Below are 26,879 nucleotides of genomic sequence, written 5' to 3'. Positions count from 1 at the left end.
TGCAGACTGCCATAACCGCAACCCAAACTCACCAGGCAACCACAGACCATCCTGCGTCGAGCGCAGGCGGGGTTGCTTGCGCATCCCGTACTGATGAACCGCATGTACCCTGCGGAGCACGATATGCTCTGTCCTTTTTGGAAAAGGGAAAAGGGCAGCCTGCCGCACATCTTGGCAGAGTGCACAGAACTCACCCCCCCCCCCTTTCTCCTCTTCCCGACAACACGCCCAATCCCCAACCCCTTGAGCGATGGGATACCTTGTTATCCAGCCCCGCCCTACCGATTCAGCTCGCACTGACGGACCGGGGACAGGCGCTGCTGGGAACATATGGGTCCCGTAACTAGCGAACAACCCCGCCTGGTGCCTGCGTGCACCACCAATGTATTTTGGGCCCAATAAAAGTTTATTCATCATCATCATCTGCTTCCACTCGTACATAAAGCCCCTCGCGAGGGATGTGGCGGTGCGTGCGATAGGTTAATTATGTGTTGTCTCCTTCCCAAATACTGTTCACACTGTCCTCACGTGTCTCGACATCATCGCTAACATCGGATTGCTTCTTGGAGACTGATATCCTGCGCTATTATCTAATCAAAGCTCTTACCTTTTACGGCGAAGATGATGAGAAGCAACTTTAACACGTGAGATCCTATCTAAATACATGAGAACGGATAAATTATTTTTCTCGGCAACCCCCCACCGAATCTGATGACGTTTGTTGCATCTAAAGGAAAATGTTAAATTAAAATATAATCGCGAATAAGGCAAATGGCACCGGTGCACACCAGCGTGCCCTGATGCGCCGTTTTATTCAATCATCGTCGCCCCAGGGCACCCCGGTGCGCACCGGTGCAATTTGCCGAATTCTCCATAAGTAAGTTCATCGGGAGGCTTACTGACGTCGCTGACAAAGAACCTCGGCCAGAATTCACAACAATTCTTGCGCTAGAATTGTTCGTAAGCAAGAATTTCAGCCAATCCGGATGCAAGACATATTATTATCTAAGGCGGCCGGCCAATGGCAAACCGCACTTACGAAAGAAAAGCTTTGTGAATATGGCCGCTCGTCTTCAAGTCGGAAGCAGTGGTCTATGGCATTGAGGGGCTTTATGTACTATGTGGAAGCAGCAGCGCACACGGAGTTCGAAGGCAATATGACAACACACAGTCGCGTGTAGCACGCCGCGTCTCCCAAAATATGCAGCACTGGTGGTATGGTATAAGAAGTTCCACGGACAGCACACACACGGAGGACACACAATTGCGATGGAACACAGCTTGTAAGTACAGCGTTGCGAGTGTACATGACGGCTGTCCAACGACATAGAAGAAGCGTGTTTTCTTTATTGACAAAGCTGTTGAAATAGGGAGGAAGGGTAGAGTAGGTATAGCTGCCTGGTTCGCGAGAGATCCTGCCTTGCCGAGTCGCCAGTCGGGGCCCTGCGTTAGTTCGAGGGCGCTCAGCCGTAGCTGGGCCTCTTGAAGTCGTACGTGTCGTCGTCGTCGTCTTGCAGGTCGTTCTTGGCGTAGCCTCCCTGGGATCGTGACGGGTAGACTGGCTCGGGCGCAGATTCAGCGGGCCTGCACGTGCCAGATGATTAGAGTTTAGCGCATACGTCGGAGCTCTAACTTGAAGCGGGGTCAAAGGAACGAGTTGAATGAACTTTGGCTGCATGGCAGCTAGATCATTCATTGGATGCGCAGATAAGGGAACATTTTAACCGAGAGCTTGGATGCCAAGTCCTTACGCGCCCAAACCATGGGAGATTTATCTTGTCCGTAAACGTAGCAGCGTTTTCGGAATACCAGGTTACCGGACCGGCATAATCGTTAATGATGCAGTCCTTTCATGATTTTGCATAGACGAAAACGCTCACGCGACACAAAAATTATTCAAACACAGTCTAGTTGGACAAATCGTTCTAAGGTGCCGCTACTGTAGCCCGGTTAGAAGTTTGCGAACAAATTAAAGCTTTATATATATAAATATATATATATATATATATATATAATTTCCCGGTATATTCGCGTATTTCTGCCGTTTCTATGCAGGTAGAGTTCACAAAAATGGCTGGGTTTAGTCACTGTTGAATTTCAAATCAGTGTAATCCTAATTTATTTATGGACCAGCCCTGAACAAAGGCTGTAAAAATACGCGACGTCATGAAGAGTTGTGCGGGAATGTGATCGCGGCGATACCACATTATCTCGCTTTTTCTCGTTCTCTCTTGCTTTCCAAACCTCCATTACCTGTAGGACGAGCATATAGGGAGCGTTTCATCCCTAATCAAATCATCTGTCTTGACCTAGATTATCTCTTCATAGTGGTTCGCAAGAAAAAAAAAGACAGAGACGACAGGACGCCCGATAACTATGCACGTTATGCTCATTTATCAGTTTAATTAGCAAAACAATATTCTTGTTCTGTTTATTAGTGAACTCTAGGTACCATGCCTCGGTGCTTCTCGCATGGATTTATCAGCCAGAGGCCTCAATTTTGCGCCGTTAAGTTGTACCCGTCAAGCCTGTGAGATAGGGACCCCCCCCCCCCCCCCCCCCCTGTGCGTCCTCAAAACGTCATTCTCTTGCCTGTTCTCGCAATATCTATTTTAAAATGCACCGGGACATCGTGCAGCTACAAAACATCATAACATAACTTACGAAGTGGATGTATCGCTTAACTGGGGCTCATCACATCCCCCGCAGAAAGTACGTCCTGACTCCTGAAGCATCGGGCGAAACCCCAAGGCCCCAAACGGACACCCCGACCGAGTTCGATATAATCAATGTCCCGTTCGCTAAATGAAGGGATTATTTCACATATATGAGCACCGCCGAGTACGTGTCACGTGTTTGATATAGAGGTTAGTTGACTTTACTTTGGTTTGATATATTCGCATTCGCCCCTAATGGTTTATGTTGAACAGATCTTGAAGCGCACTGGAACACAGACTACCTGTGCAGCTTTTGTGTTCAATAAAAAGTTTCAGCTGTGAGCGAAGCGCTGCGCTGTTTGCTTTTCTGTAAAATTTTGTATGTGTTCCGGTGCCCTTTAAGGTGTCTTTAACATCAACTTAAGCCAACTAGCCCGACTTGCCACCCTTGTACGTGGTCCCAAGTAAGCGTCGGTGGCAATGCACGAGTAGATTTCAAACTTCTTTTTCTGTTGTTAAATTGGAAAACACACCTGGGCGACAGTTTTGCTGTTCACAACTTGTTGGGTGTAAGAACACGGATTTGTCGGTATGAGCAGACTTGCGGTATAACAGCTAAGGATAGCTTCACCAAAAGTCTTCCAATTACCAGCACTTTGAATACAGAGTATCTATGGCTCTCGAAGTAGTGCGGACGGGGAATCTCTCGCGAAGACGAAGAATGGACAAGTTTGTGGCATCACGTTTACGGGAATTACCTGTTTGAGATACTTTTAATTTCGCCTTTGACGAGAGCTTATTCAGCACTAAGTGAAATGGTTGACAGTGCTGCGTGTGATGTCTGCGGCTGCGAAGAGACCGCAGACAATCTGTCGGGTCATTTTTCGCGGTTTCGCATGCAAAGGCAATCAATATTCGATGGATCACGGCAACCAAACGATCATCCACTGACCGCACCTGCAGACGCTACTGAAACACCGTACGCGCTGCTCATCGGTCCAGAAGGCCGGGGAGGCACTTTTGTAAACCGACGGGCGAGTGCGAGCTTGTGCAAGCGTTTACAGCACACATTATAACTGTATCCTTTTCCTTTTTTCTATGTATTTTCCTTTTGCCCTTAATCCCAGCGTACGACAGCCAAATAAAAGATTTTCTGGTTAACATCCCCTCTTTTTCATCTCTTTTTCTGTTCACCAACCCTGTTAAATTCGCAAGGCCCAGGAGCGAGTGCTGCCAAAGGCGTTCAGGGGCATGGCGCGGTTGGCTTGGTCAAATCGACTATTAGCGCTGATATAGAGAGCGGCTACTCGACAAAGGGGGTCGTCTTCGTCTGACCTGTAGTAGTGCGGTCCCGAGGGCGGCGTCGACGGCTGCGCGTGCCGGTAATAAGGACCGGGCCGGCTGACCACTTCCTCCTGCCACGGGTAGGGCCCTCCGGGACCCCGGGAGATGCTCATCTTGTACGAGACGCCGATCGGGACGTCGCCCTTGGGACGCCACGGCTCCGACGGCTCGTTGTACGCGCGGTACGTCTTGTACGACGACTGGGTCCACGGTTCGTACCTGCGAAGGGCGACCGCGTATAGTTAAACTTATTTTTCCAGGATCTCGAGGTGAGAGTGTCCGGGACGCACTGCCGTAGGACTTTAAGATGTCTCTGTAATTCTAGGGCATGTTTAGTGCAACCAAATATATATATATATATATATATATATATATATACTTTCCCTTTACACTCTCCGATCTTACACCATATATTTGCAGAATGGTACAAGCACCACAACAAGCATTAAGCAAACCCAATTGACTGCAAATGTATGTTATTTAAACTGAGATAAAAAACAAAAAGAAAGAAAACACACGTCAGAAAAGATCGCGATGAAAGCTGCAATTCAGAACATGATAACGAATATTGTGTCAGTTTCTTCTAAAATATTATTCTAGCAAATTATTGTTTTTGGCAAATGAGAATATTAAAAGCATATTTAAAGCAATTATTTCGTGGAGCGAACAGTCTGATCGATAAATGCTTCCGTTTGGTAGCGTAATCTCCTTGAAAGTGGATATATGCGCGAAATCAGTTTCATAATGACTACTTAACACATAAAAAGAAACGCTCTCCTGTAAGCATAAAACGCAATTGAAAGGACTCGCGATGGCAAAATCTGGTCTCCCTTGTACGTGGTGCCGCTGACGTTCGTCTTACTCATCCATTGCCACTTCATCTGCATTATGGCGAACTCCCACCATATAGCAAGCCGCAGAACTGCGCACCGTCTTGAATCTTTTGCTTTCCGACGGCATGGTATTCTGGCGCCATGACCAGTTCTGCCACCGAGACTAGAGTGCGAACATTTGCGTCTATTTCCGCCTTTTCGGTTTTTTTTTTTCTTGCATTATTATACATATGACACGCGAGAGGCTTCAGAGAAGATGACACGAATCAATAGAAACAGTCAGTATATAAGTAGCGGTCGTAAGTAACATTTTGCTTAATTACAGATCTTGGAGGCACACATGACGCACCAGTGGCTTCAGACAAGACGCGTCAACAACCAGTGGAAACACCAAGTACAACGGGCTATCGCAATCAGGTAAAGGACTAAAAGGGCGACTGATAGAGTTTCGGCTTTCTAGTGACACTGCATCGGTCGCAGGATGGTTAGACATATAGATACCTTGGTGCAACGTAGGGTCCCCTCCTGACCGAGTAGCTGACGTCCTGGCGTGTCTTGACGTACGAAGGAGGCTCCGGCCGCGGCTCGACGCGTGCCGTCACCTTAGGTCCGCAGTAGCCCGAGCACGAGGAGCCGCGGTACACGGGTCTGGAAGGCACGTACACTTCCTGCACGGCCGCAGGCCTGGGCGGTGTCGGCGGTGTGTCGTAGTACGTTGGCCGCGAAGGGGGCAGCACTTCCTCGCGTGCCGGCTGGTACGACACGCGGCGAGTCGGCGGCGGACGTCGGCGCGGAGGCTCCACCACCACGGGCTGCGCACACATCGGCGTCATCGTGAGAAAAGGCGGTAGAGTGTAAGCGGGAATAAGAAGTGCAAAGAGCCCCACTTGTATCGCATATAGACCAAACTTATCGCGAACTTAGCGGGGCCTTCGGTGGTGTCGTGCTGAATGCGCTGGTTCTCGTCAGATCACTGAAGTTATGGGAACACTCCAATGAGCATTATGCGAACAGCGCGCGAGACAGGACAAGACGAGGTGGACGACAAAAGGCGCTTCCGCCTTGCCTTGGCGAATCTTCAGCGTTGTTTCCCTAGTAGGTGAACTTCAGACTGTTTAACCATTTGGCTCGAGGACTCCCGGGGACGGAGGCCACCGGGCAACGCCCAGTGATGGCTCCACCACCTATCGCGGAATAGCCCGTGGGTCCTGATTGAGCGAGGCATACATATTACTATACGTATGCCCGCTCCAGGAGGCGTTGCCCTCGACTCATTCATACTAAAAAATGCCGTTTTTGAGTAGTTTTCTTTGTCTCTCCACCTCTCGGTGATTCGATGTACGTACCTACGTAAGTAACATTTTCCGGTTAACGGAGAATCTTGCGGTTGCTTAAGAAGATGAGCTATACTAGGTGTCTTATATTCTTAGTTAAACAAGAGACAGGGCACGTACCTGGGAGGGAACGTAGTAGGTCTTTGGTGGAGACGGCGGAGGAACGTAGTAGGTCTTGGCAGGTTGCGGTGGAGGGACGTAGTAGGTCTTGGCTGGCTGCGGCGGATGCACATAGTAGGTCTTTACCGGCTCGGGTGGAGGCACGTGGTAGCTGTTGATGGGCTTTTTGACGACCACCTTGCGCACGTAGGTCCGCACGGGGGGTGGCTCGACGTACGTCGGCGGCTCGGGGGGTACGTAGGACACCCGGCGCGGCGGCGGCGTCACCACGACTTGCTGCACGGGGGGAGGGTACACCTGCGACGATGGCGATAGGGGAGGGTTGCGGTGACGTTGGCGTTAGAAATAACTTACTGCTCCCCTGTCCGGTAGTATATACACTACCTATATCTTTAGCTTGACCACGTAAGTGTTAACAATTTACGAAGTACCGGGATACTGGAGACGAGACGAAGACGCGTGATCTGCAGTGTTGTATAGGGGCGCCATCTTACGACGTTGAGTGGAACCAGAACGCATAATACTATTGTTGTTGATAATGGATACGTTCAACTGAGCTGCTGGTGCAAAGGCGTCGGCAGCAACATACTCACGATTGTAATGTGATTCTGTCAATTTCCACAGATGAGAACAGCATAAAGCGCAGAAACTTTTCTAGCTTATTGTGGTTGAACGAACCACCACAAGGCGTGTTTACAAACGCTGCTGCCGCCGTCCATGCCTCATTTGTTGCAATATTTCGTAAATTGCAATCAGTTACCGAGAAGGCTGTACAGAGTGGAGAACTGCCTGTTTCAAGAACTGCCCGGTAATGGTGGCTCAGGGGTTCTGGTGTTCTGATGTTTATTGCGAGGTCATGGGTCTGATTTCCCACCGAGATGGGCGTATTTTGTCGAGAACAGGATTCGGGATTTCTTGCGCGTCTACTCGTATACTTCGGCCCTCGGTAAAAGAAAATAACAAAGTCTTGGTAGTCAGAACTGATCGAATGCCTTGCAATAGCATGTTTCTCGTAAGGAAAGCGTTCCTTCAGAATATTGAACCCTGTGGATAAATTTGTATAGCAACGACTTTTGTGCAGTTGCCGTGCTACACAAGAGCACTGAAACTCATGAATAAAATCTGCCGATATCAAAGCTATAAGCACGCACGGGTATCTTCAAGTAACGGTGAGTTACTGCAAAATGAAGATTTGCTATGTTCGCTCTACCAGAGTCTTCATTTTTTAGTGTTCTTACTTGCTTACTGTCACCGATTATACTCAGAGAGAGTAATAGCTCTAAACAAAGCATTCGCGGCCATCTCCCGACGCGTTACTTATTCCGATCTCCAATTTCACCATGCTGATAAGAATCGCGGAGAACTTGCTAAAGTGGAAATATATTTCTCGCGAGACGTCCACCGCACCCGACGTGAATTCGCCGCCGTGACAGCTTCGGCTGTTAAAAGTTGCTCAAGGGCTCTACGATGTTACAATGCGGCCCCGCAGGCCTAGGCGCAAGGGAAGGGCTAAATGTATCACGGAGGTAACCGTACGTAGCTCAGCTCAGTACGCACGATGTCGTTTGTATTGAAAACTTTATTGATGCAACGCACTTTTTTCCACTTGGACACTCCTAATGCTAACGCATCAATGAATAAAATTGACAGGGTCTCCTATGTTTTCCCTAAGACGACTTGAAGGTGAAAGCCCATGTACCGATGCATTACAGACGGACACGTGACGTACACGTCCTCCTTAAATCGCTTAGTCTACTTCGCTTAGTCATCCTCCGCTTAGTAATCCCCCTTAATTCGCTTAGTTTTACTTCGCCGAGCTATAGCTCTTAATTCGCTTACTCATCCTCTTAATTCGACTAGTCTAATTCGCTTAGCCATCCTCTTAAATCGCTTAGTCATTATATTGCCTTTAACTCGCCTGACCCATCCACTTGTTTCGCTTTATCGTCGGTGTTAATTCGCTTTATCAACCATATCTATCATTCGTCTTGCTTGCTTACAGGGGTATGAGCCATTGATGACGATAGTTTTTGTACCTTTCGTGTCGTCGAGGCGTTTTCGCTCAAAGACTTTGAAGGTCGACTGAACGACGAGCCTTAATAAGGTGCCGGCTGGATCTCTCACCTTGACAACCGGAGGAGGCACGATGACCTCCTCATGATGCACGGCCGGCGGTGGCACGTAGGCGGGCTTGCGCACTGGCGCCGGTATGACGACGGGCGGCGACGTCACCAGGATCTGGGTCTGGGCCGGAGGACCCGCCGGGGGCGGGGGGCTGCCGCAGACGCCCTTGATTGGTCCGCGCGGCACTCCCGCCGTGCCGGGCGCCGTGGAGCGGACGCTGACGTCGGCGGGGTCCTGGTTGTCGGTGCCCTGCTCGTTGGTGTCGACCCAGGCCCGGAACCCGTGCTCGTCGGCCACGTAGCAGACGACCCGCTGCGAGCCTTCGTCCGTGGCCAGCGTGTAGTGTCCCGAGACGCGGCCGTTGGCGTCGCGCGTCTCGTGCCGCGAGTGGCTGCCGTCGTGTCCGCCGGCGAAGTACGAGAACTGGTAGGGCATGGACGCCTGCTCGGTCAGGAACTGCCCGGGCTGGTGCGGCGCACGCACGACGCAGGGGAGAGAGAGGGAAAAGACCACGCGCCTGGTTTCGGCTGCTCTTCTCGTACTGATATTCATCTTTCAGTAGCCGTCGGTTAGGGATTATAGTGGGGAGGTTTGGGTGCTGGTTACAGGCGGCAGGGTGATCTAGTGCAGGTATCGCGAGGCAAAGGGGAGAAGGGCGGTTAGTGGCACTTCTTGCTTGGTGTAGGGGTGAACTTTCGCGATACGTCCTAAACGCTACCTCTAATCGATCACCACCGCCGTGTGAGCTTTCAGCGTACGGATTGTAACAAGGCCTACCCTGTAAGTCATTGACAAATCATTTACTGAAGAACATCCTCTGTCGGCTTCGAGCATACTCATGTCGAGCGCAGCTGTAGATCGCGACAAAGCTGCCCGGTACAAGCGTCCTTCTCGCATCTACGTTATGTGGTTGGGGTGGACGGGGATATCCGGGTGCGTAGCGTCAACCAATGCGTGTTACCTTTCGTTGATCACCGGTGAAAAGATATCGTATAGACCTTTACTTCGGTAGAGAAATTTTCTCATTGTGCTTTTATAGATAACGCTGTTGAATTCCACAGCTGGGAGAACGAAATTCGTGCACTGAGTGCTCATTTCTCTCTCTCTCTCCCTTTGTATCTATACTCGGTTTATGGCGACACTGCGGTCAGCGCGGCAGCACGCTTACCTTTCTAATCGCAAGCAAGTTTAACAGGTTGCGCATGCTATATGCATTAGAAAGGGCTGAGCCGTACTCCCTGCAGGGTTGCAGAAAATAGCGCCCCTTTCTTCACGATCTCTCTCTCTCTCTCTTGCCCGATATATATATATATATATATATATATATATATATATACGCATTAGCTTCTAAAGTTGATTGCGCACTAATTGCGCACCGATTAGCCATATTTAGGTCCACAATTATCATGGTCTCGCTAAGTTCGGTCCTGAACAAGCAACATGCCGTCATAACGCTTCCCATACGATCCCTATGGACCAAGTTCGGGTGGATACAGATGGTCCCAAATAAATGCGAACATTATTGGTGCGAGTCTCCTATGCTGGTGTTAGGCAAAGAGGTTTATATCCGTGAAGTTATACTCTTCAAGTTACTCGTCACCTGTGAATGCATGCAAGCGTCTGTACCCGACACCCTTCTGCTAGAAGCGGCTACGATGCTTGCCGCAGATAACTATACGTGCATACTCCGTTTGAGATCGGGGCTGTCGTACCCTGGTGCACGAATAGCACATGGTTTCCCGTGCAAATAGCAAAGCACTGCGGGACAGCGCTTATCCGCCTGACCTTCTCCTTTCTGCGCTGTCTTTATACGAAATCCAGGTACGTATATCCAAATTCGTCCAACTTTTCATCCTATCCCAGTGGTCATTTTCACACGAAAAACAGGATTCGAAGTTAAAAAACACCGGTCAGGCATTTTCGCCGATGGTAATTGCAGTGCTTCGCCAGAATCGCGATGTTGTTAGAGGGCAGGAGACGGTGGAAATGTTTCTTGAGGTGAGATAGAGAATAAGCGGGGACAGGTAACAGGCTCTCGGAGGAGTGCGCAGAGGTCATGATGGGAATAGCTCGGTCATTTATCTACTGAAGAACGGCGCAGACGCAGTGCGCGTTCTTTTTTTTTTCTCAAACTTTGCACTAAAAAAAATCGTGACTGAGAAAGACCTGCGTTATGGTACGCACGGTTACACCCCGCGTGTCTATCGCCTAATGCGAGCTAACAAAAGTTAAGGCAGCTGAACGTCCGCGCAAAGTGCGGCCTGTTCGTGATTTGGCGTAAGCGGGTGATTGGTGTGCGGGAATTGGCTTGGAAGGGTTGGAGTCACTATCCACTCACCGTGCTTCCATGATTGTTCTGGGCTGTCGCCGGCTCCAGACCGCTTTGCAGCAGCAGGAAAGCGGCCACGAGCATCAGCTGCAATGGAAACAAAAGCTTGTCGCAGCCCCAAAATGTTCGAGCCCGTGTGTGTGTGCTGGGGGGGGGGGGGGGGGGGGAAGGAGGGGGTAGCATGATGCAGCTCAAGTGTGGCAACCCACAGCACGATGCTGCACCTTCACCTCTATGTTTATGCAAACAATAGCAGTTTTTACCATATTTCAAACATACAGACATGGTTACTTAGTCCTCGTGCGTGGAGGTCCTGTTTCTGGCATCTAACGGGACAGTTGTTCAATAAAATTGATTTTTCACGTTCGTAACATACCCTAACCGTACTAACAACCGACTTGCAAAGGGATTATGCCCTTGATCGGCCTTAGAATCTTAGGAGATTAAGGGTGAGCATGTTAGCCATGGGTCAAAATAGCACTACACGTGCAGAAATATTTACTGTGTACGAAGCTTTCTCCACACTGTTCAGGAGTGCTGCCGTATATACAGTAAGAATGTTTCAGTTACAAGTCATTTTGTTTGCTCTAAGAGCTCGTACTATCCCAGCATCTTTATTATAGTATGCCGTTTGACTCGCGTATTCATTTCGTCGCAAAAAGAAAGTTTGATAATGCGGCAGAAATACAAGCGAGTTTTGTTGAACTCTATCTGCGCAGTGAAAGCATTTTAATGTTTTCCGTTGTATTCGGAATATTTTAACGTGTGAGCGTTTAAGCTTTGATCTCCGACGACATTCCAGAGCACCTGTAACTGAAGCCATCACTGGAAAACATTTACATTACAAATTATTGCGGAAAAAAATTCGGTCAAGGATATCAATTCATCCGTGTGCCGCTGTTGCTTCTGTGGTGTGGTAATGTTAACAAAATTTAGCTAACTAGTTCGCCGCTCGTTTTCCTCCTTCGCTTTCTATTTTTTCTGTCATTTCTTCTTCATTTCGTACTTTCTTACTTTACCTCGCCTTGCCCTACGCACAGATCTTTTTTTACACAGTTCGGTCTCACACTTTTCAACACTGAAACGTGTTCTAAACGCTGCACAGTTCTTATAGAACTTCCGGAACGAATCTGAATTTATGAGTAAGCCCCTTGAATCCCCATATTTTTCTCCGTCGCACGGCGAGCGCCTCGAATTTGGTGACGTGAGGTACCATACTATAGGGTCTATTGACCAGTCGCCTGGTCCCATGATCTCCTCAGTTAAAAAGGGTATGCTACATCTGCAGTTGCCGCCTCGGCCGGGATTGGCGCTGCCCAACACACCCAAGGCTTCTTTAGTATGCACACGCACCCAAGAAAGCGGGGGAGGGGTGGCCTCGGCGGTAGCCTAATTGATACAACTACGCACGCGTAATGCGGAAAAAAAGTGGGTTCGGCTCCAACGTGCGGCACGCCATCTTCTCGTCCACTCTCATTTCCCTTTACTTAATTATTTATGCATTTCAAATGAACTGTAACAGTTAACTTTCCCTGTGTTTTCTCTGACTTCATTGCCGGTCACTTCGTATAGTTGTTGTGACTGACTTTATAATGGGTACGCGTTTGAATCACTGTGAGCTTGTAACATGGCACGCTATACCACGACATGTCCTGATGAGGCCCATCATCCGCAGTTGGTGCATTCACCTGCCTAGTTTACGAAACGAACATCACGGCACATTTTTGTTTTACTTCTAGAACGAGAATGGGCCTCGTGCGATTTCGTAAAATAGCGCTGAGTTTCAAGTGGGCGTTAACATCATTGGACACTGTGTTACGACTGCGACTTTCATACGCCATTCTGTTTGTTTCGCCCCTCGAATGGCTGAGTGCGTCGTTCTGTAATGGTTTCATTTTTGGCTTTGAGGCTACTTGCATTTAGAACCTTCGCTGGTAATGCGCCTTGCCTTGGAATACACGTGGCAACGTATGCAGTCATTTATCGGACGAGTTTGTCAATGCGGACCCCATGCGTTTGTGTGGCGAAAAACGAATGGGCTTAAATTGTGTCGTAATCAAAGTCTTCGTACGCGACAGCTGTTGGAAGAAGTTATCAATGCAAGCCGAACGAGCACGACGCCCTCAGCCAGTCCAGGGGCGAAACAAACTGAATGACGTATGAAAGTCGCAGTCGTAACACAGTGTCCAATGATGTTAACGCCCACTTGAAACTCAGCGCTATTTTACGAAATCGCACGAGGCCCATTCTCGTGTATGCCTCCTATGTTGTGTCTCGTATCGTCCTAGAGTTTCGTCTCGACCATCCCGTTTAGAATAAACAGAACAAGAAGATAGTAAGAAATAAATGAGGATGAATGAATAACGAAAAATTCAGCGGCGATTTAACGGTGAATTTGAAAGAAATGCGTTAGCATTATGTCGCATCTCTTTTAGGCCCCGGATCCATGGGTTAAGCCGCGTTCACCACATTGCGAAGTGTTGTTCAGGAGCTCACTCGACACACGTCCTACCTTTTCGAGGAGCGAAGTGCCACGGTGGTTCGGAGCAGACCACCTTCCGCTTTCCCATCTCCCCTCCATCTCTACCACGTGACCGGCTTCCCGCACTTCACACGCATACACCTTTTTTCCACTCTGACATTCCTAATGCTAACGCATTTAAAAAAAAGTCACATGACTTGCAAATGGAGCGATGGTTGCAGTAAACATGAGATCGTCGTGGCCAACACAGCAACGCGGTAGCGTGCAGTTGCTATTGATACTGCGAAGTGTGTCTGAGCACTGCGTCACACCGATACATATTCAAACGCTCTCTTACGCGCTCTTCAACAACGTACGCGCGAACCCGATATGAACTCTTCCTCCGACATTCTTTCTTTCTCACCACGATCGAAGCTTTCCGGCTGAGAACGCGAACTTTTAATTTCTCCTTCGCCGTGCCGTAATCTCCATATCGCTGTCCCTATACAGGTTGATTCCCAGCCGAGCAAAGAACGGCCGCTGGTGCAACTTACGTAGTATGTACAGGTGTGACACGTGCCTATACATGTCTCTTTCTGTGAACCCCACTATAGAGTGATACTCTTCTCGCCGTGCAAAAGAAGGCGTGAATGAACCGAAACCTTGAGCGTAGTTGCTCACGGGCACCAGATAGATACATCGGGTGCGTACACCGTGTTGCGTGGGTCTCAGCGTCATCATCGCTGCGTCCTCTCCCGTAAGGGCCTTTTTGGGGGTCCCTCCATTCCGCGCCCTCGGGCTTCACACCCATACACCCGTCACACTCTTACGCCCTTTTTTTTTCACTATAGGACGTGAGCTATTTAAAGCACTCTCCTTTCTCTCCTTTCTCACGCACACCTTCATCCATACAACCTCGTCACGCTTTTCAAGGACGCCGGAGCGGGGCTCCAAAGGTGTCCCGATCGTGGAGCTGCGATAAATAGCGACGCAGCGGGCTGCGGCAGCGCGGCGGCAAAGTGTGACCACCCCCCGACTACGCTCTGCGTCGTGGGCGAACACCGTGCCGTGCCGCTTCGCGTTCCCAGTGCGTGCGCTAGCGGGCGCTTGTACGCGGGTGTGTGGGTTCGTGAATCGTTAATCTGGGCCGGATGCGAGCGAGTGACGTCGTTGCAGCAGGCGACGCTGCGGCGGGACGCGGGAGTTGGCGAGAGTGGCGGAAGGAAAATAAGTCGCGGGGGTTTAAAAAAAAGAGACGGATTGAAGTCGGCCGGGGTCTGCGACGGGAGACGGCGGTGGTGGCAGCCGGTGGTGTTCTTTCTCCCGAGCGCAACCCTTTCGCCCACGGTTGTAGTGCGTGGGGTCCGCACACAAACGACGACACTCGCGAATGCGGCTTTTGTCGCGAATCGCTTCGAATATTGCTGGTTCGGAGAGGCTTCCAGCCGTATTTCTTTACGTACGAGATCATGCATCACCTCGTTGATGAGGATGGTAAAAATAATAATAATAAATGATAATAATCTTTAAAACAAGTCTTAATGAGTCAGCTGTGCCTGTAAGCGCCGCCGGGCAGTGAATGTTTATGTCCAAATGCTCGTGTACAACCACACTGATAAGTATGGCCTGTAAATCATTAAGAAGGCAGATGATTAATTTTCAGACGCTTCTGACAAATGTCTTACCATGACAAATTGCTGACAAATGGCTTACGGTTTTACCATGGGAGTCAGATACCATGCCCTTCTGACGCCCATGGTAAGATGGCCTTCCATAGTATTAGGTGCTCTTTTGTTTTCTTTTGCTGTTATATGGTGCTTCGGAGACTATTCAACGCCCGGAAAAAACGTAGGATACAACTTCGCGACACCGATGGGTGAAGTGTTTCTAAGCATGCGGTCGCATGTATTTTTAAGGCACAGTTTTCTCTTAAAACAAGCATTAAAATATTCACAAAACTGACACACATAAGCCAAAGGCATCTCTCCTTCTTCTCACCGTCGCCGTGAGGTTCCGTATAGAGTCCAACGGCGATGAAATCGTCGCCGCGAGCCGTATGCTGTAAGTGCGAGTGAAAGGGCGCGAGGGACGCGCTCTTTCACGGGGAACGAACGCACGGCGGAGAGCAAACGCGCGTTCCCTGAAGGGCTGCACAATTAGGCGTCTCTTTCCTCCTTTACAATCACCATATACATATAGAGAGAAAACGCGACTTCTTCCCTCGCGCGAAAGGCCGACACAGATATCACAATGCGGTGCATTGCATCTAAAAGTACATCTAAACGGTCTATATATATATATATATATATATATATATATATATATATAATAAATCTAAGATAACCGCGAAGTTGTGCTTCTGATGTTCCTATATATATATATATATATATATATATATATATATATATATATATATATATATATATATATATATATATATATTACACATAAATCTTAAAAAATTGTGTAAGTTGGAAATACAGCTTTTGCGGAACCCTTGAATGCAACTTAACGAGTTCACGTAAGCTACCAATTGATATAAATGATTTTGGGCGCTTTGAATGATCTAATGAATGCCGTTTACAAAACCACGATAGCTGTTCTTGATGCAGAGCTATAAACTTGCAAACTCCCTGCTATTTTTTTCGAACTTTCGAATTTCAGTAACTTCTTTTTAAAAATTGGGAGGACGCTTAAGCTTCGCTTTTAAGAGTGGAACGCGATAACATTCAAAGATCCCTGGCGGTTACTCATGGTTCCCGACGACTGCAGCTTATGCAACCGTAATGGTTACTGACAAACACTGGCGGCGAACGCTATGCACGTAGGCGAGCTTTCTGGTGGAAACGCGGCCCCTTGCGTGGGCCGATCCCGGAGATAGTGCACAACCGCGCCAAAGAAATTACATCATTTCAGGTTTCCGTATTTGGTTCGCACTTTTAATGCTTCAGTCTGAGAAGATTTACCATAAAAGGCATGCGCGGTGGGTGTTTTGTTTCACGACATTTGTTTGTGGATGGTCATTCTCAAAATTCTGACGAATAGCTTTGCCAAGAATGCAAAGCAAGGTATGAGCAACATTAATGGTATAATGCTGTGGCGTACTTAAACGTGGTAGGGAATGATTTTCTCGGCCGCGAGCGCCCATGGCGACTCCGATGCCGGATTTTCGGCGACACGGGGCCCTAACTCGAAATTTCACTTCCCACAGTGACTACAATTTAACTTTCTCTCTGAAACGCAACAGACCTCATTAAAGTTGGTCCAGGGGTTGCCTCAGAAAAGCGCTTCTGGGTTGTACATCTATTTGAATAGGCCACATCGGAGTTGGGTCCGAGCTAAAGCTCCCTCCTAAATGCGCCGCTCACGGCTCAAAAACGACGGCAAAGGGTGTGAACGGTCTTAATAAAGTACTACAATAGCTTATCGTGAATGACCTCTAATGTGGAGCCGGTAGAACGGGATGGCAGAAACAAAAAATACATGTTAACGGCTAAAGAACTACGCAAAGAAGGTGTTGTCTAGCCGGGTTACGGGTTCGCAAGATAATCTTTAATTTTATGATCTTAATAATCCCGTTTCGAAGGAAACAAAAATTGCATTTAAGGCATGAGCAGTGAAGCATTGACGGGCTCGAACTCCTAGGACGGTGTGGTGCTCCGAACATACGCGCAAGGGACATGTTGCCACAATGCAGCATGATACATGACTGCTAAAACAGCACTTGCATGTAGGCTCCCTATTGCTGCGCAGCAAACAGCGCCCACAACGGTGGTGAAATGGTAACAATGGCAACGTTTATAGGGGCGTTGCACCTAAAGATGGTGCTTGAGATGAGAACTCCGGAAAACCGTCGGTGTTAGTAAGACGCCAGCGCCGAGTGAAATATTGGATAACGTTAGCTTGACATTCACTGCTTATTCCGCTCGGAGAGCAGTGCATACACACAGCAGCTCGGCAGGAACTCTAGTGTGTTTATATAGTATGGGTGAGCACAACGCTGCTGCCCTGCTGGCTCCGGCACCGATGCGACTGAGCGTAGCGTTGAAGGTTCGTCGACTTCGCTTCGTCGCTTTTACAGCCAAGCGCACTCCACTTCTCTGATGAACCTCTACCATGTAGTTCCAGGTGCAAGCCGTCCATGCACCGTTGAACGGTACAGCACTACAACGTCGGCGCCGACGGCGCTTTGCGGCGAAGCTGTACAGGATCCCGCGCCGCTGCTGGCCAGCGAGGCTTTGGACGATCAGCTTAGCCTGATTGACAGGGCACGCAGGATGGCGACGGCGAGCGGAGCCCTGAACTGAGCCCCGCCTACCGCAAGACCAAGAGGCAAGAGCATCCGATCTTCGAGGACTCACCGCGAATCTTACCATCACTCAATAAAATTTTCCATCCATCCATCCAGGATTTCTTTCTATCTGTCGAAATACAGGCATTGTTTGGAATATAGGGTAGACAAATAACTGATAAGACAAGAATTAGGGTGCGAACTTCTTTTTTGGACTCGTTATGTTTTGGCTAAAAAAAAAAAAAAGATTAGGAGTTTGGAAATACGGGTGTAGGTGTAGTTAGAATGCCATGGAACTACCTGGATATTGATGTATGCAAAAGTTCACAAGAGCGCAAAAGTGTTGATCGCTCTGCTTGAAACATAGCCGATAACCGACAATTGATTACCTTTGATATTTCTTTAGTTTGCGAGGAGGTCAATAGACAAGGATTTAGACTGTATATCCTGCTGCTGCTACTACTACTACTACTACTACTACTACTACTACTACTACTACTACTACTACTACTACTACTACTACTACTACTACTGCTGCTGCTGCTGCTGCTACTACTACTACTACTACTACAAACTACTACTACTACTACTACTACTAATAATAATAATAATAATAATAATAATAATAATAATAATAATAATAATAATAATAACCTTCTCCTCCTCCCCTGCTGCTGTCCCCTGTCCGAGTGTGATCCGAGTGTGATCTTCATGTGTCTTGAGTGGTACTCTACAGTTGTGCTCCGCGCTGTTTTACTACACCTCGTCTGTGTTTCTTCCTATTCCCATTTTGTTTTCCTTTCCTATGGTATATATATATATATATATATATATATATATATATATATATATATATATATATACATTGGGGGGGAGGGAGTTGTTGTGTACCGCCAGGAGGAAGTTCCCCGCCTACCTTCACATAGTTTCTTTATTTTTACACACAATACTATTCGGATATCTGAGGCTGTGGTGCCGTGCAAACGAGGCGTGTTTATTTTTATTTTTTTTTGCACCATTATCGGGCGTCTGCCTACGCATAGACCGCGTCAGTTCTCTCTGTGGCTCTTTTCCTGCCCGCTTGCCAAGATGGCGATTGCTCGCTAATGCGCGTTACTTCTTGCACGTGCAAACAAAATCTACCGCAACACAACAAGGTCACGCTTCCGTCGTTCCCAGGCAACTTGGCGAAACAGAACCAAAGCAAAAGCATACGGTGAGACCAGGCGACTGACTTCAGACTCGAGAGCCGGGCACGCAATAACGACAAGCGCATAACGGCGGCCTCCTATTTGAAGGCGCGTTTCGCTCTCTCTCCTTCAATTTACCGGACCACGACCGCTGGACGACCTTGGCAGCGGCCCGCTGGTGGGTGACCAAATGGACGCTCCCGCACGCCTGCATCGGTCCCCTTCTAAATAACTCCGGACACTCCGGTGCTGCTATTCATGACTGCCCTATCTGGGTTACATCACTGTTCGTGTCACGTAAAATCAACGGTTGCGTGATGCTTGTCCAGATAAGCGTGATGTTGGGTGCCGAGTACGAGAGCGCGGCGAGGCAGCGGGTGAGCTGGAGCGAGTTTGAGCACCAGTGATTGGTCGGTGATGTGGTTACCAAGCAGGGCAAGCGAAGGAGGGGCGAAGGGGGTGATGCGTTTAATGCCGTGCGTCTCGGTATTGGTAGAGTCGGCGACACATGCTACTCGAAACACCGGTACACCTCAGTTTCCTGGACTCGTATTCACAAAACTTCCTTACGCTAGAATGGTTCATAAGAGCGAATTCCCGCTTACTCTGACGCTGGCCATATTATTAGCGATGGCATCTGGCCAATTTCAAGCATCACTTACGAACCAAAGAAATTGTGAACTTGGACCCATTTTGGGAACTTCGACCACCGCTTGAACCGCCGACCTATAGTTGACAGGGTATTGCGGGTAGAGCACTGCACGGGCCGATTTTTGCGGCCCGGGCCCGGCCCGGGCCCGGAAATAATCTACGTTACCCGCCCGGCCCGGCCCGCCACCCCTTTACCCTAAGCCCGAGCCCGGCCCGAGCCCGGCTCGATCCCGGCTCGAAACCGGCCCGAACCCGGCCCGAGTCCGAAAAATACATGTTTTTCAGAGTTGAGAAGCCCGAGAATAACTCGCAGAAAGCCCGAGCCCGGCCCGGGCCCGCGTCAAAAAACCTGAGCCCGGCCCGGGTCCGGGTCAAAAAGCACACGCCGTGCCCGAGCCCGGCCCGAGCCCGTGAAAAAACTGCTCTACCCGGCCCGACCCGGCCCACGGGCCGGGCCGGGCCCGGGCTTTCGGGTAAGCCCGAGCCCGTGCAGTGCTCTAATTGCGGGATTCTCGAGTATTCTCGGATGCTCGCAGAGTGCGAGATACCATTATCGACAGCCGCATCATGGAAGTCGCTGAACAAATACTATTTTTACCTCCTCTTCCCCCGTACCCCAGTGTAGGGTACGAAAACGGATTTACCGTTCTGGTTAATCTCCCCATCTTTATCATTTCGTATTTTTCACACACACACACACACACACACACACACACACACACACACACACACACACATATATATATATATATATATATATATATATATATATATATATATATATATTTTTTATCGGGCGAGGAGGAAAGGATACGCAGCTAGCCTTTCCTCCTCTCTGGCTTGTCCAAGTCGGCGCGGCGCTGCTTGAATATGTGGCGGTATCCTAAAGGGTTGCAGAAAATAGCGCCTCTTCCTCTTCACAACCATTATCTCACTGCTGCCATCGCGTGCTGCGGCACAATTTGAAGATGTTTTAGCTCGTTCTCCGTGAAACTTGCGCGATTTTAGTTCACGCGAGGGCGTCGCAGAACCACAGTGTAGCCTTTCGGCGCCGCAGTAACAATAGTATGCAAAAATTGCGCTTGGCTGCGCAAACATGCGAGGTGCATCATCAGTCGCGGTGTGTGTATGTTTTGTGACCTATTTCAGTTGCATCGGTTTTTACTCAACGCGGAAAGCCGGGGTCTGTAAATTGCCAGCGTGAATTGGTAAATGTTCTTACTATCTCATTGCTTGGCGTGGGAACTAAGGCATAAGAGTGCTAGTGTGCGGCTAACCCAATGAAATCTCGAAACATCTAAGCGTTAATTGTTACGAAAAACTTGCGTCAGCCACCGGCATCGTTTCTCAAGCTTTCCAAGTCTAGTAGACTTAACCTCACTATGCGATGTCTACGTTAGCCTCCTTAACAGGCCGATGGCGCGGCTCAACAAAGCGATCGGTGCGTTTGGTAAATGAGGATGCTAAAAATAGGTTTGGATGCTTTGGCATTGCATTTTTGCCCTGCAAAGCCGTAATATCCCGAGCGATCACGTAAAAACAGTCCGACGGCTATTTGTGAGGACACAGTTTCCGTAAAAAGAACAAAAAACAATAATAGTAATAATAAAAAACCATGCACTGGCTCAAGCCACAATAAGCCCTGGCATGGTCATGTCGCATGCTCGTACCATGCGTTATATTCATCGTGTCCCCACTATCATGCACCAAGAGTTAAAAATATGAAGATGCCACGTAGCGTACAGAACCAAGATAATGTTGTTTGTCGTCGCTTGGAGCTACTCAGATTTTTTTTTTTTGCATTCTGCTTAATGGCATAATTAGTCTTAATTAATAATAAACTCCTCAATTATTATACTTAGATGAAAAGTGTCAATTAGAAAATTGTAGAGCAACCTGAAAAACTCCCTATACAGCTTTCTCTTGCTCAACACGTGCTACATAAAAGGTCTTTTTTTTTTTTCGAGCGTTATGGAAGCCCGCGAATGCACGCAAACTTTCCGCGCGACTGGCCACTCGTAGCACAGTCCATGTAATTGAGCAACAGGACAACAAGGTGAGAGCAGGAGCCAACGTATATGTCGCCTTGAAGGAGACAAGTCCACTTGTCCAAACGTTGGCTCCTGCTCGCACCTTGTTCTCGTGTTGCTCACCGTCTTGAATTTCCATCTCCCGCATGCCCCGTCTATTCCATGTAATTATAATATACGAAAAGTTCGTAATGGAATACACCGGAGTACAACAACCGACGCCGATATATGCCAGGGACCCGGATATGATATGACAACTTTCACCTGCTTTTACTCGTCGGGAAGAAACGTTACCGTACCGCCTGCGACAAGGACTTTCTTTCACGATCGTTTACACATTCGTAATTTGGACTAGCCGACAGTGCCAACTGTATAACATGTGGCACAGAAGAAACGATAGAACATCTCCTGATTGACCACCCAACTTTGAGACGATTGCCCTTCGGACAGCTTTAGGGCACATGCCTTTCACAGGAAGAGATGATATTTGGACCGTGACCCCATGCGTCTGCGATGTATAAAGTCACGAAAGCGATGCTACGGTTCCTTAAAAGCACCAGCCTCTATGACCGGTTGTGATGAATGCTTGACTGTGTGTGTATAGGGAAGTGCGAGCCTTCCTTCTCATATTTCAGTCTCCTTTTCCCTTTCCCCAATGAAAGGTGGCCTACCAGGCTACCTCCCTGCTTTTACATTATGACCTCTCTCTCTCTCGTTCAAATATTAGTGAAGCGCGCAAGCGCTTCATCGGGCACCAGCTGAACCAATTTGGTCAAATTTGTTGCCATTTAAAAGAGGAGGCTGAAGTGTACCGACTAGTGCAGTAATTCGTTTTTTTTTTTTTTTTTAGTGGTTGTTTGGAATAAATTACCGAAAGTCGGTACACATAGTAAAAAAAGGTTGAAAGTTTCTTACTGCACATAGCTCAGCACCAAACATAAAAATTGTACTTCTGCACACTATATTTTGAATCTGTAAGTTGACGAATTATGGCGTATTAGTTTAGTTCTCGTGAAAGTGGTAAGTTGTTCGTGTAAATTTGGTAAAAGTCCTACTCACAAATACTGGTATAATTATGAGTACATGTCATTGGTTGATTCATTAGGTAATGTGTGTTGCGATCCTCGCAACACACATCGAAGCTGTTGCTCACTGCCTGCGACTGAGCACAGTATAGATAAGTTTTGAACAACGCGTGTTACGGATAAAGAGTATACCGCAGGAATGCGTGAAATGACTTCTGCTGCGCGCAAAAGGGTAGCATCTATAGTTATTACGCCGCACAGTTAAAGTAATTGGCCGCAGCGCTGTTAACAAAAATCTCACAAAGAAACTGAGGGCCGCGTAACGATCGAGTGACACAATTGGAAATGGTACCCGTAAAGCTAAGTGCTAAAACGTCGAGGGTGTGGATAAGAGAGAAATAACACCGGTGTAGCGCATATTCTAGTTGACATTAAGAGGAAGTAGTAGGAATTGGATCAAGTCGTGTAATTTGTAGAAAAGATAACCTAGGAGCCTATTAGTGAAGCAGAATAGGTGGCAAGGGAGAAACAACGCACTCGAGGACGGCTGAGGATGGTCTAGTAAAAAAATGTCGCAGTTTCACCCGAAAGGAGAAGAATAAATTGCGATAGCAAATTAGTAGAGAGCTATATGGAGTGGGGATAGTAGTTTATCGGCTGCATAAACTTGGAGACATTAGCTTACTAAATGAATTAAAAAGCGTGGCGTCAGCGCGCACAAGCAAACATGAATAGATCACACTCGATGACCGCAGACAACCACTGTCAAAGCGGTGGCGTGAACAAGCGCGGCCGCCGCAGCGAGGTAAGGTTCGTGTGGTCTATCGCTTCAACGGAAACTGAGCGGCGAAAGCACAGCGCATACAAAGGTCAGAGCCGTCTGGAGATCGCTTTCAAGATGCGGTGCGCGACAGCCCGCACCTGGCGCAAAGTACGCAGTAGTTAGAAGAGTAGAAGCACCACCTCCCCCTTTCTCCCGCGCTGCCTTCCCGCTTTCATCCTTTCGCGTGGGAGATTGCGTCGCCAGTTCCCCTTGCGCCCGGTTGCAATATACGCATTTAGTGCCGCAGCACAGCGTCACCCCCTCCCTCTCTCCCATGTCGCCACGGCCTTTCGCGCAACGGAAGAAGTCGCGTTTGCTAACCGCCGTACGTTCGCTCTCCGTGTAAGAGCGCGTCCCCCGCGCACTTTCACTCGCACATATACGGCGCGTGGCGACGATTTTATCGCCCTTCCACTTCATACGGAACCTCACGGCGGTGGCGGTGGCGACGACGACGGCAACGCCGGCGGAAGACCAGAAATCTGCTTGAAGGGTATACTTCCAATTTCGGCACCACGTATACACGAGGACCTTCGCGGCAAAGTCTCTTCGCCTCGTTTTGACGAGAACGAGCTGAACTGTAAGCCCGGCGTCGACGGCGAGCTGCGGCTTGTAATGCTCTCTGCACAGCAGGCTCCTGAGCCTGATGATGCCTAGTTGTAGCCGCGCACGTAGCTCTACGATTCGCTTCTTCAGCAGCGATTCGTACCTTGCGAGGAGACGCCATAACGTGTACCGAAGAGGTATCCAGAATACGTGGCGCACATCTCACATCCCTTGACTGGTGGCATGGTACGTTGTTGTTGTTGATGATCATGATCATGATTGTTTATTAGAATCTTCAAAACGGGCTGGTGACAAATAGTCACCTAGCCCGCTTGAGTAAACCACTTCCAGTTACATGCAGCATGCAATTGCTATATGCAACGCGCATATCGGGCATGCTGCGTTTGCAGGCACCTTAACTAGATGGCACCACCATACTGGCGGAGGCTTCGGCAGCTCGGGATCGCGTTGATTGCGCGCCTCGTCTGAATCGCATCTCGACGTCTGCGCCGGCGCAAGCGGCGTTTGCAGGCACCTTACCTAGATGGCGCCACCATACTGGCGGAGGCTCGGGTCGTCTGCGCCTGCGCGCCTGCCTAGGGCGCGTTTATAGGGTATTTTCCCGCTGCCTGATAGTAAGCGCTTGCGTGGCTCAGTGGTAAAGTATCCGACTCCTGCGCAGCGGGCCTGGGTTCTTTCCTGGAGGGGATCGGGTACTTTTTCTCGCATTTCCGGCAATATCGGTTACCTTCACCGGCGGCGGCGGACACCATCGCGAACCGGAGTGGCTATTGGAATGAGTCCATAACAGCTTACGCTGTAAAAAGCAAGAAAGCGTAGGGAGGAGTCTGATGTGGCGAGACAATGGGCTATTACAGATCGATGGGAGGGACCGTCCTGCTGTGGATGTGAAAGAGTCTGACGATAATGATGAATCGAGGCAGCACCGTTGCGACGTAAGTGGTCGAAGAAAGAAAAAAAACGCCATGAGGTCGCGCAGACTCATATTTTCAAAGGAAATATTTTATTGTCAAGGAAATTATTAGGAGCACCTTTGATTTGGCATGTATTTTTACATCGTACAACCCATTGTTTCCGTATGGATACTCTAATTTAGTCTTCGCCACCGAATCGCTAAGTAAATTCGGTGGTTTAAAATGAAGATCAGGGTTGGTTTTAAAGAAAAAAAAAGCCTCATTGCACGAAAGGCAGTCTTGTGTGCTCTATGTGTGTGTGTGTGTGTGTGGGGGGGGGGGGGGGGGGGGCTTATTGCCGCAACTACAAATTTCATCTACCGACTCAGCGATCTAATACAGTAATAGCCAGTGAACCGTTGTTGTACCACAGGCAAACACGGGAAAAGGAAATATGCAGTTTTCTTCGAACGGCGAAGCGTTGAGAGAGATAGCAAGGTTTACAGCGTTGCGCCGGAGTTCCTCAGACGGTGTCCTCAGAATATGCGCGGTGGCGACATGCTGGTGCTGCATGTCACGCATGCCAACTTCTCCTGCGCATCAGAGACAGCGCCCTGGCAGCATTCGGGCGTCTCATAATGCTGGCGCGATGAGGAGCGCCGCCGCTGTCGGTTCTGTTCAGCAGCACCGCTAGTGCTTGTGCGTACAACGCTCATTACAGCAGTGGGAGGCACAATGCGGTCTTGGCTGCGCTGCAGAGTCGATTGAGCGGAGCACGAGGACTTGACTTCCTCGTTTTTGCAGCCGAATGCACCGCGCATCTCTCGGTTCCCTGGAGAGCTTTTAACCCTAGGCGGGCGGGTGACGCATGCGCCGTTGACGTCGTGACAGCATGACGACGACTAGACCGATGGCGCGAGGACACCTCGAGCGTCCATGTAATTGCCATCGCAAAAAAAGAAAAATGAACAAAGACAGAAAGACAGAAATGACGTAAAAATGAAAGTAGCTCTAGTGCGGCTTCAGCTGGGAAGTTGGTATAGAAATACGCGGGAAGGAAGAAGTCGTTTTTCTAGGCTACCTCTGCACGGGAAAATTGATGAGATTTGTTGCAATTAACAGAAAGAAATCAGAATCTAGTAAGTGTACTAACTTAATCTTCAAGTTGATGCCATCAATATTTTTAAAGAAATCCTTGAAAATTGCAAAATTTGAAAAAGCTCAAGCACGAAGTTTAAAACTTCGTAACTCTTCAGTAGAATATAATATCGGAATTTTGTAATCGGCACCTATTATTACACCTAAAGATGAAAAAAAATGTATTGTATCCCACTCTCAAGTATGCCGCTAATTTGTGAGTAGAGCTTCTCCAAAACCTTCATTAGCATTTAACACTTTCGCGTATAGGTTTTAAGTTCGTATATGAAATTTGAGCTATTTAGACGCTCCAGCAAATGCACTTTACAGAACTTCGAATTATCATTTTTGGTGCTGAGTTAAGGACTTGCAAACTTCATGATTCTATCTTTTTGAAACTTACTGATTTTCGGCATTGTTTGTTGAAAAAAACAGCAGTCCTAAATTTAAATTCTGGAGCCCAATTCCCAAATGTTTTTGTTCGTAAGAACGTTTTCTGATTGGCGGCCTTCAATAATGATATGTTTGCTGTCGCTACTGGAGTTCTTGTTCTTAGGAACTCTACTAGCGTAAAAAACTTTTGTGAATACGGGCCCTGATTCTTAGGCAAGTCCTCAGCTCTTGGCAGTGTGTTATTCTTCATCGTCGCGATCGACAACGTGACAACGGAAAAACCCACCCACCTGTTTCAGAGAAACGATCGGAAATCATCGAAGAAAATTGAAGGAATTGAATTGAAGGCATTGGAAATTATTAAAGCCGTATATGCATGGCAACGCGCAGGTATCCCACGAGAATATTCGTCGAAGTGCATGTCTATATAGGACCAGCGTCGCAACGGGCTATACATGGAGCCGGTGTCCCGGAATTACGACTCACCCTGTCTTCTCGCATGCTGACCGTCGTTGCTCGTCGTCGATCGAGCCCCGCGCGCTTTCTGAAATCCTGCGCGCCGATCGTGCGCGCTGCCGTGGACTCGAGTGAGCCAGTCAGAGGAGTGTCTCTTGTCCCGACGGTCGCCCCGACGCCTTTGGGACACGCCAACACGCTCTGAGTCGGCGTCAAGAGCG

At 48.5% G+C, this 26,879-nt stretch overlaps 1 protein-coding gene across 2 annotated transcripts; it reads right to left on the bottom strand.

Moving 5' to 3' along the window:
* Positions 1-1,360: 1,360 nt before the first annotated feature.
* Positions 1,361-26,879, bottom strand: LOC119461418 (uncharacterized). 2 transcript variants are annotated; one of them, XM_037722714.2, is made up of 7 exons: positions 26,689-26,879; positions 10,751-10,828; positions 8,413-8,877; positions 6,289-6,585; positions 5,336-5,646; positions 3,993-4,220; positions 1,361-1,584 (listed from the first exon to the last, which is right to left on the bottom strand). In XM_037722714.2, the coding sequence occupies exons 1-7, from the start codon at positions 26,701-26,703 to the stop codon at positions 1,464-1,466; spliced, it is 1,515 nt and encodes a 504-aa protein (XP_037578642.1). In that variant the 5' UTR covers positions 26,704-26,879; the 3' UTR covers positions 1,361-1,463. The 2 variants fall into 2 exon arrangements, with proteins under 2 accessions (XP_037578642.1, XP_037578643.1); XM_037722715.2 differs by having other exon boundaries at positions 8,413-8,835.

This window comes from Dermacentor silvarum, chromosome 8 (genome assembly GCF_013339745.2).
Source record: "Dermacentor silvarum isolate Dsil-2018 chromosome 8, BIME_Dsil_1.4, whole genome shotgun sequence".
Taxonomy (NCBI): Eukaryota; Metazoa; Arthropoda; class Arachnida; order Ixodida; family Ixodidae; genus Dermacentor; species Dermacentor silvarum.
The sequence above is the reverse complement of the archived record's forward strand: the minus strand, read 5'-3'. Positions and strand labels throughout refer to the sequence as shown.

Bases quoted from the DNA above. Each gene is read 5' to 3' on its own strand.
- LOC119461418 (XM_037722714.2), bottom strand. The intron at 6,586-8,412 runs GTGAGAGATCCA...CCATCGTCGCAG, and splicing joins TGCCTCCTCCGGTTGTCAAG to GTGTACCCTCCCCCCGTGCA. The intron at 5,647-6,288 runs GTACGTGCCCTG...ATGTGTGCGCAG, and splicing joins CCTACTACGTTCCCTCCCAG to CCCGTGGTGGTGGAGCCTCC.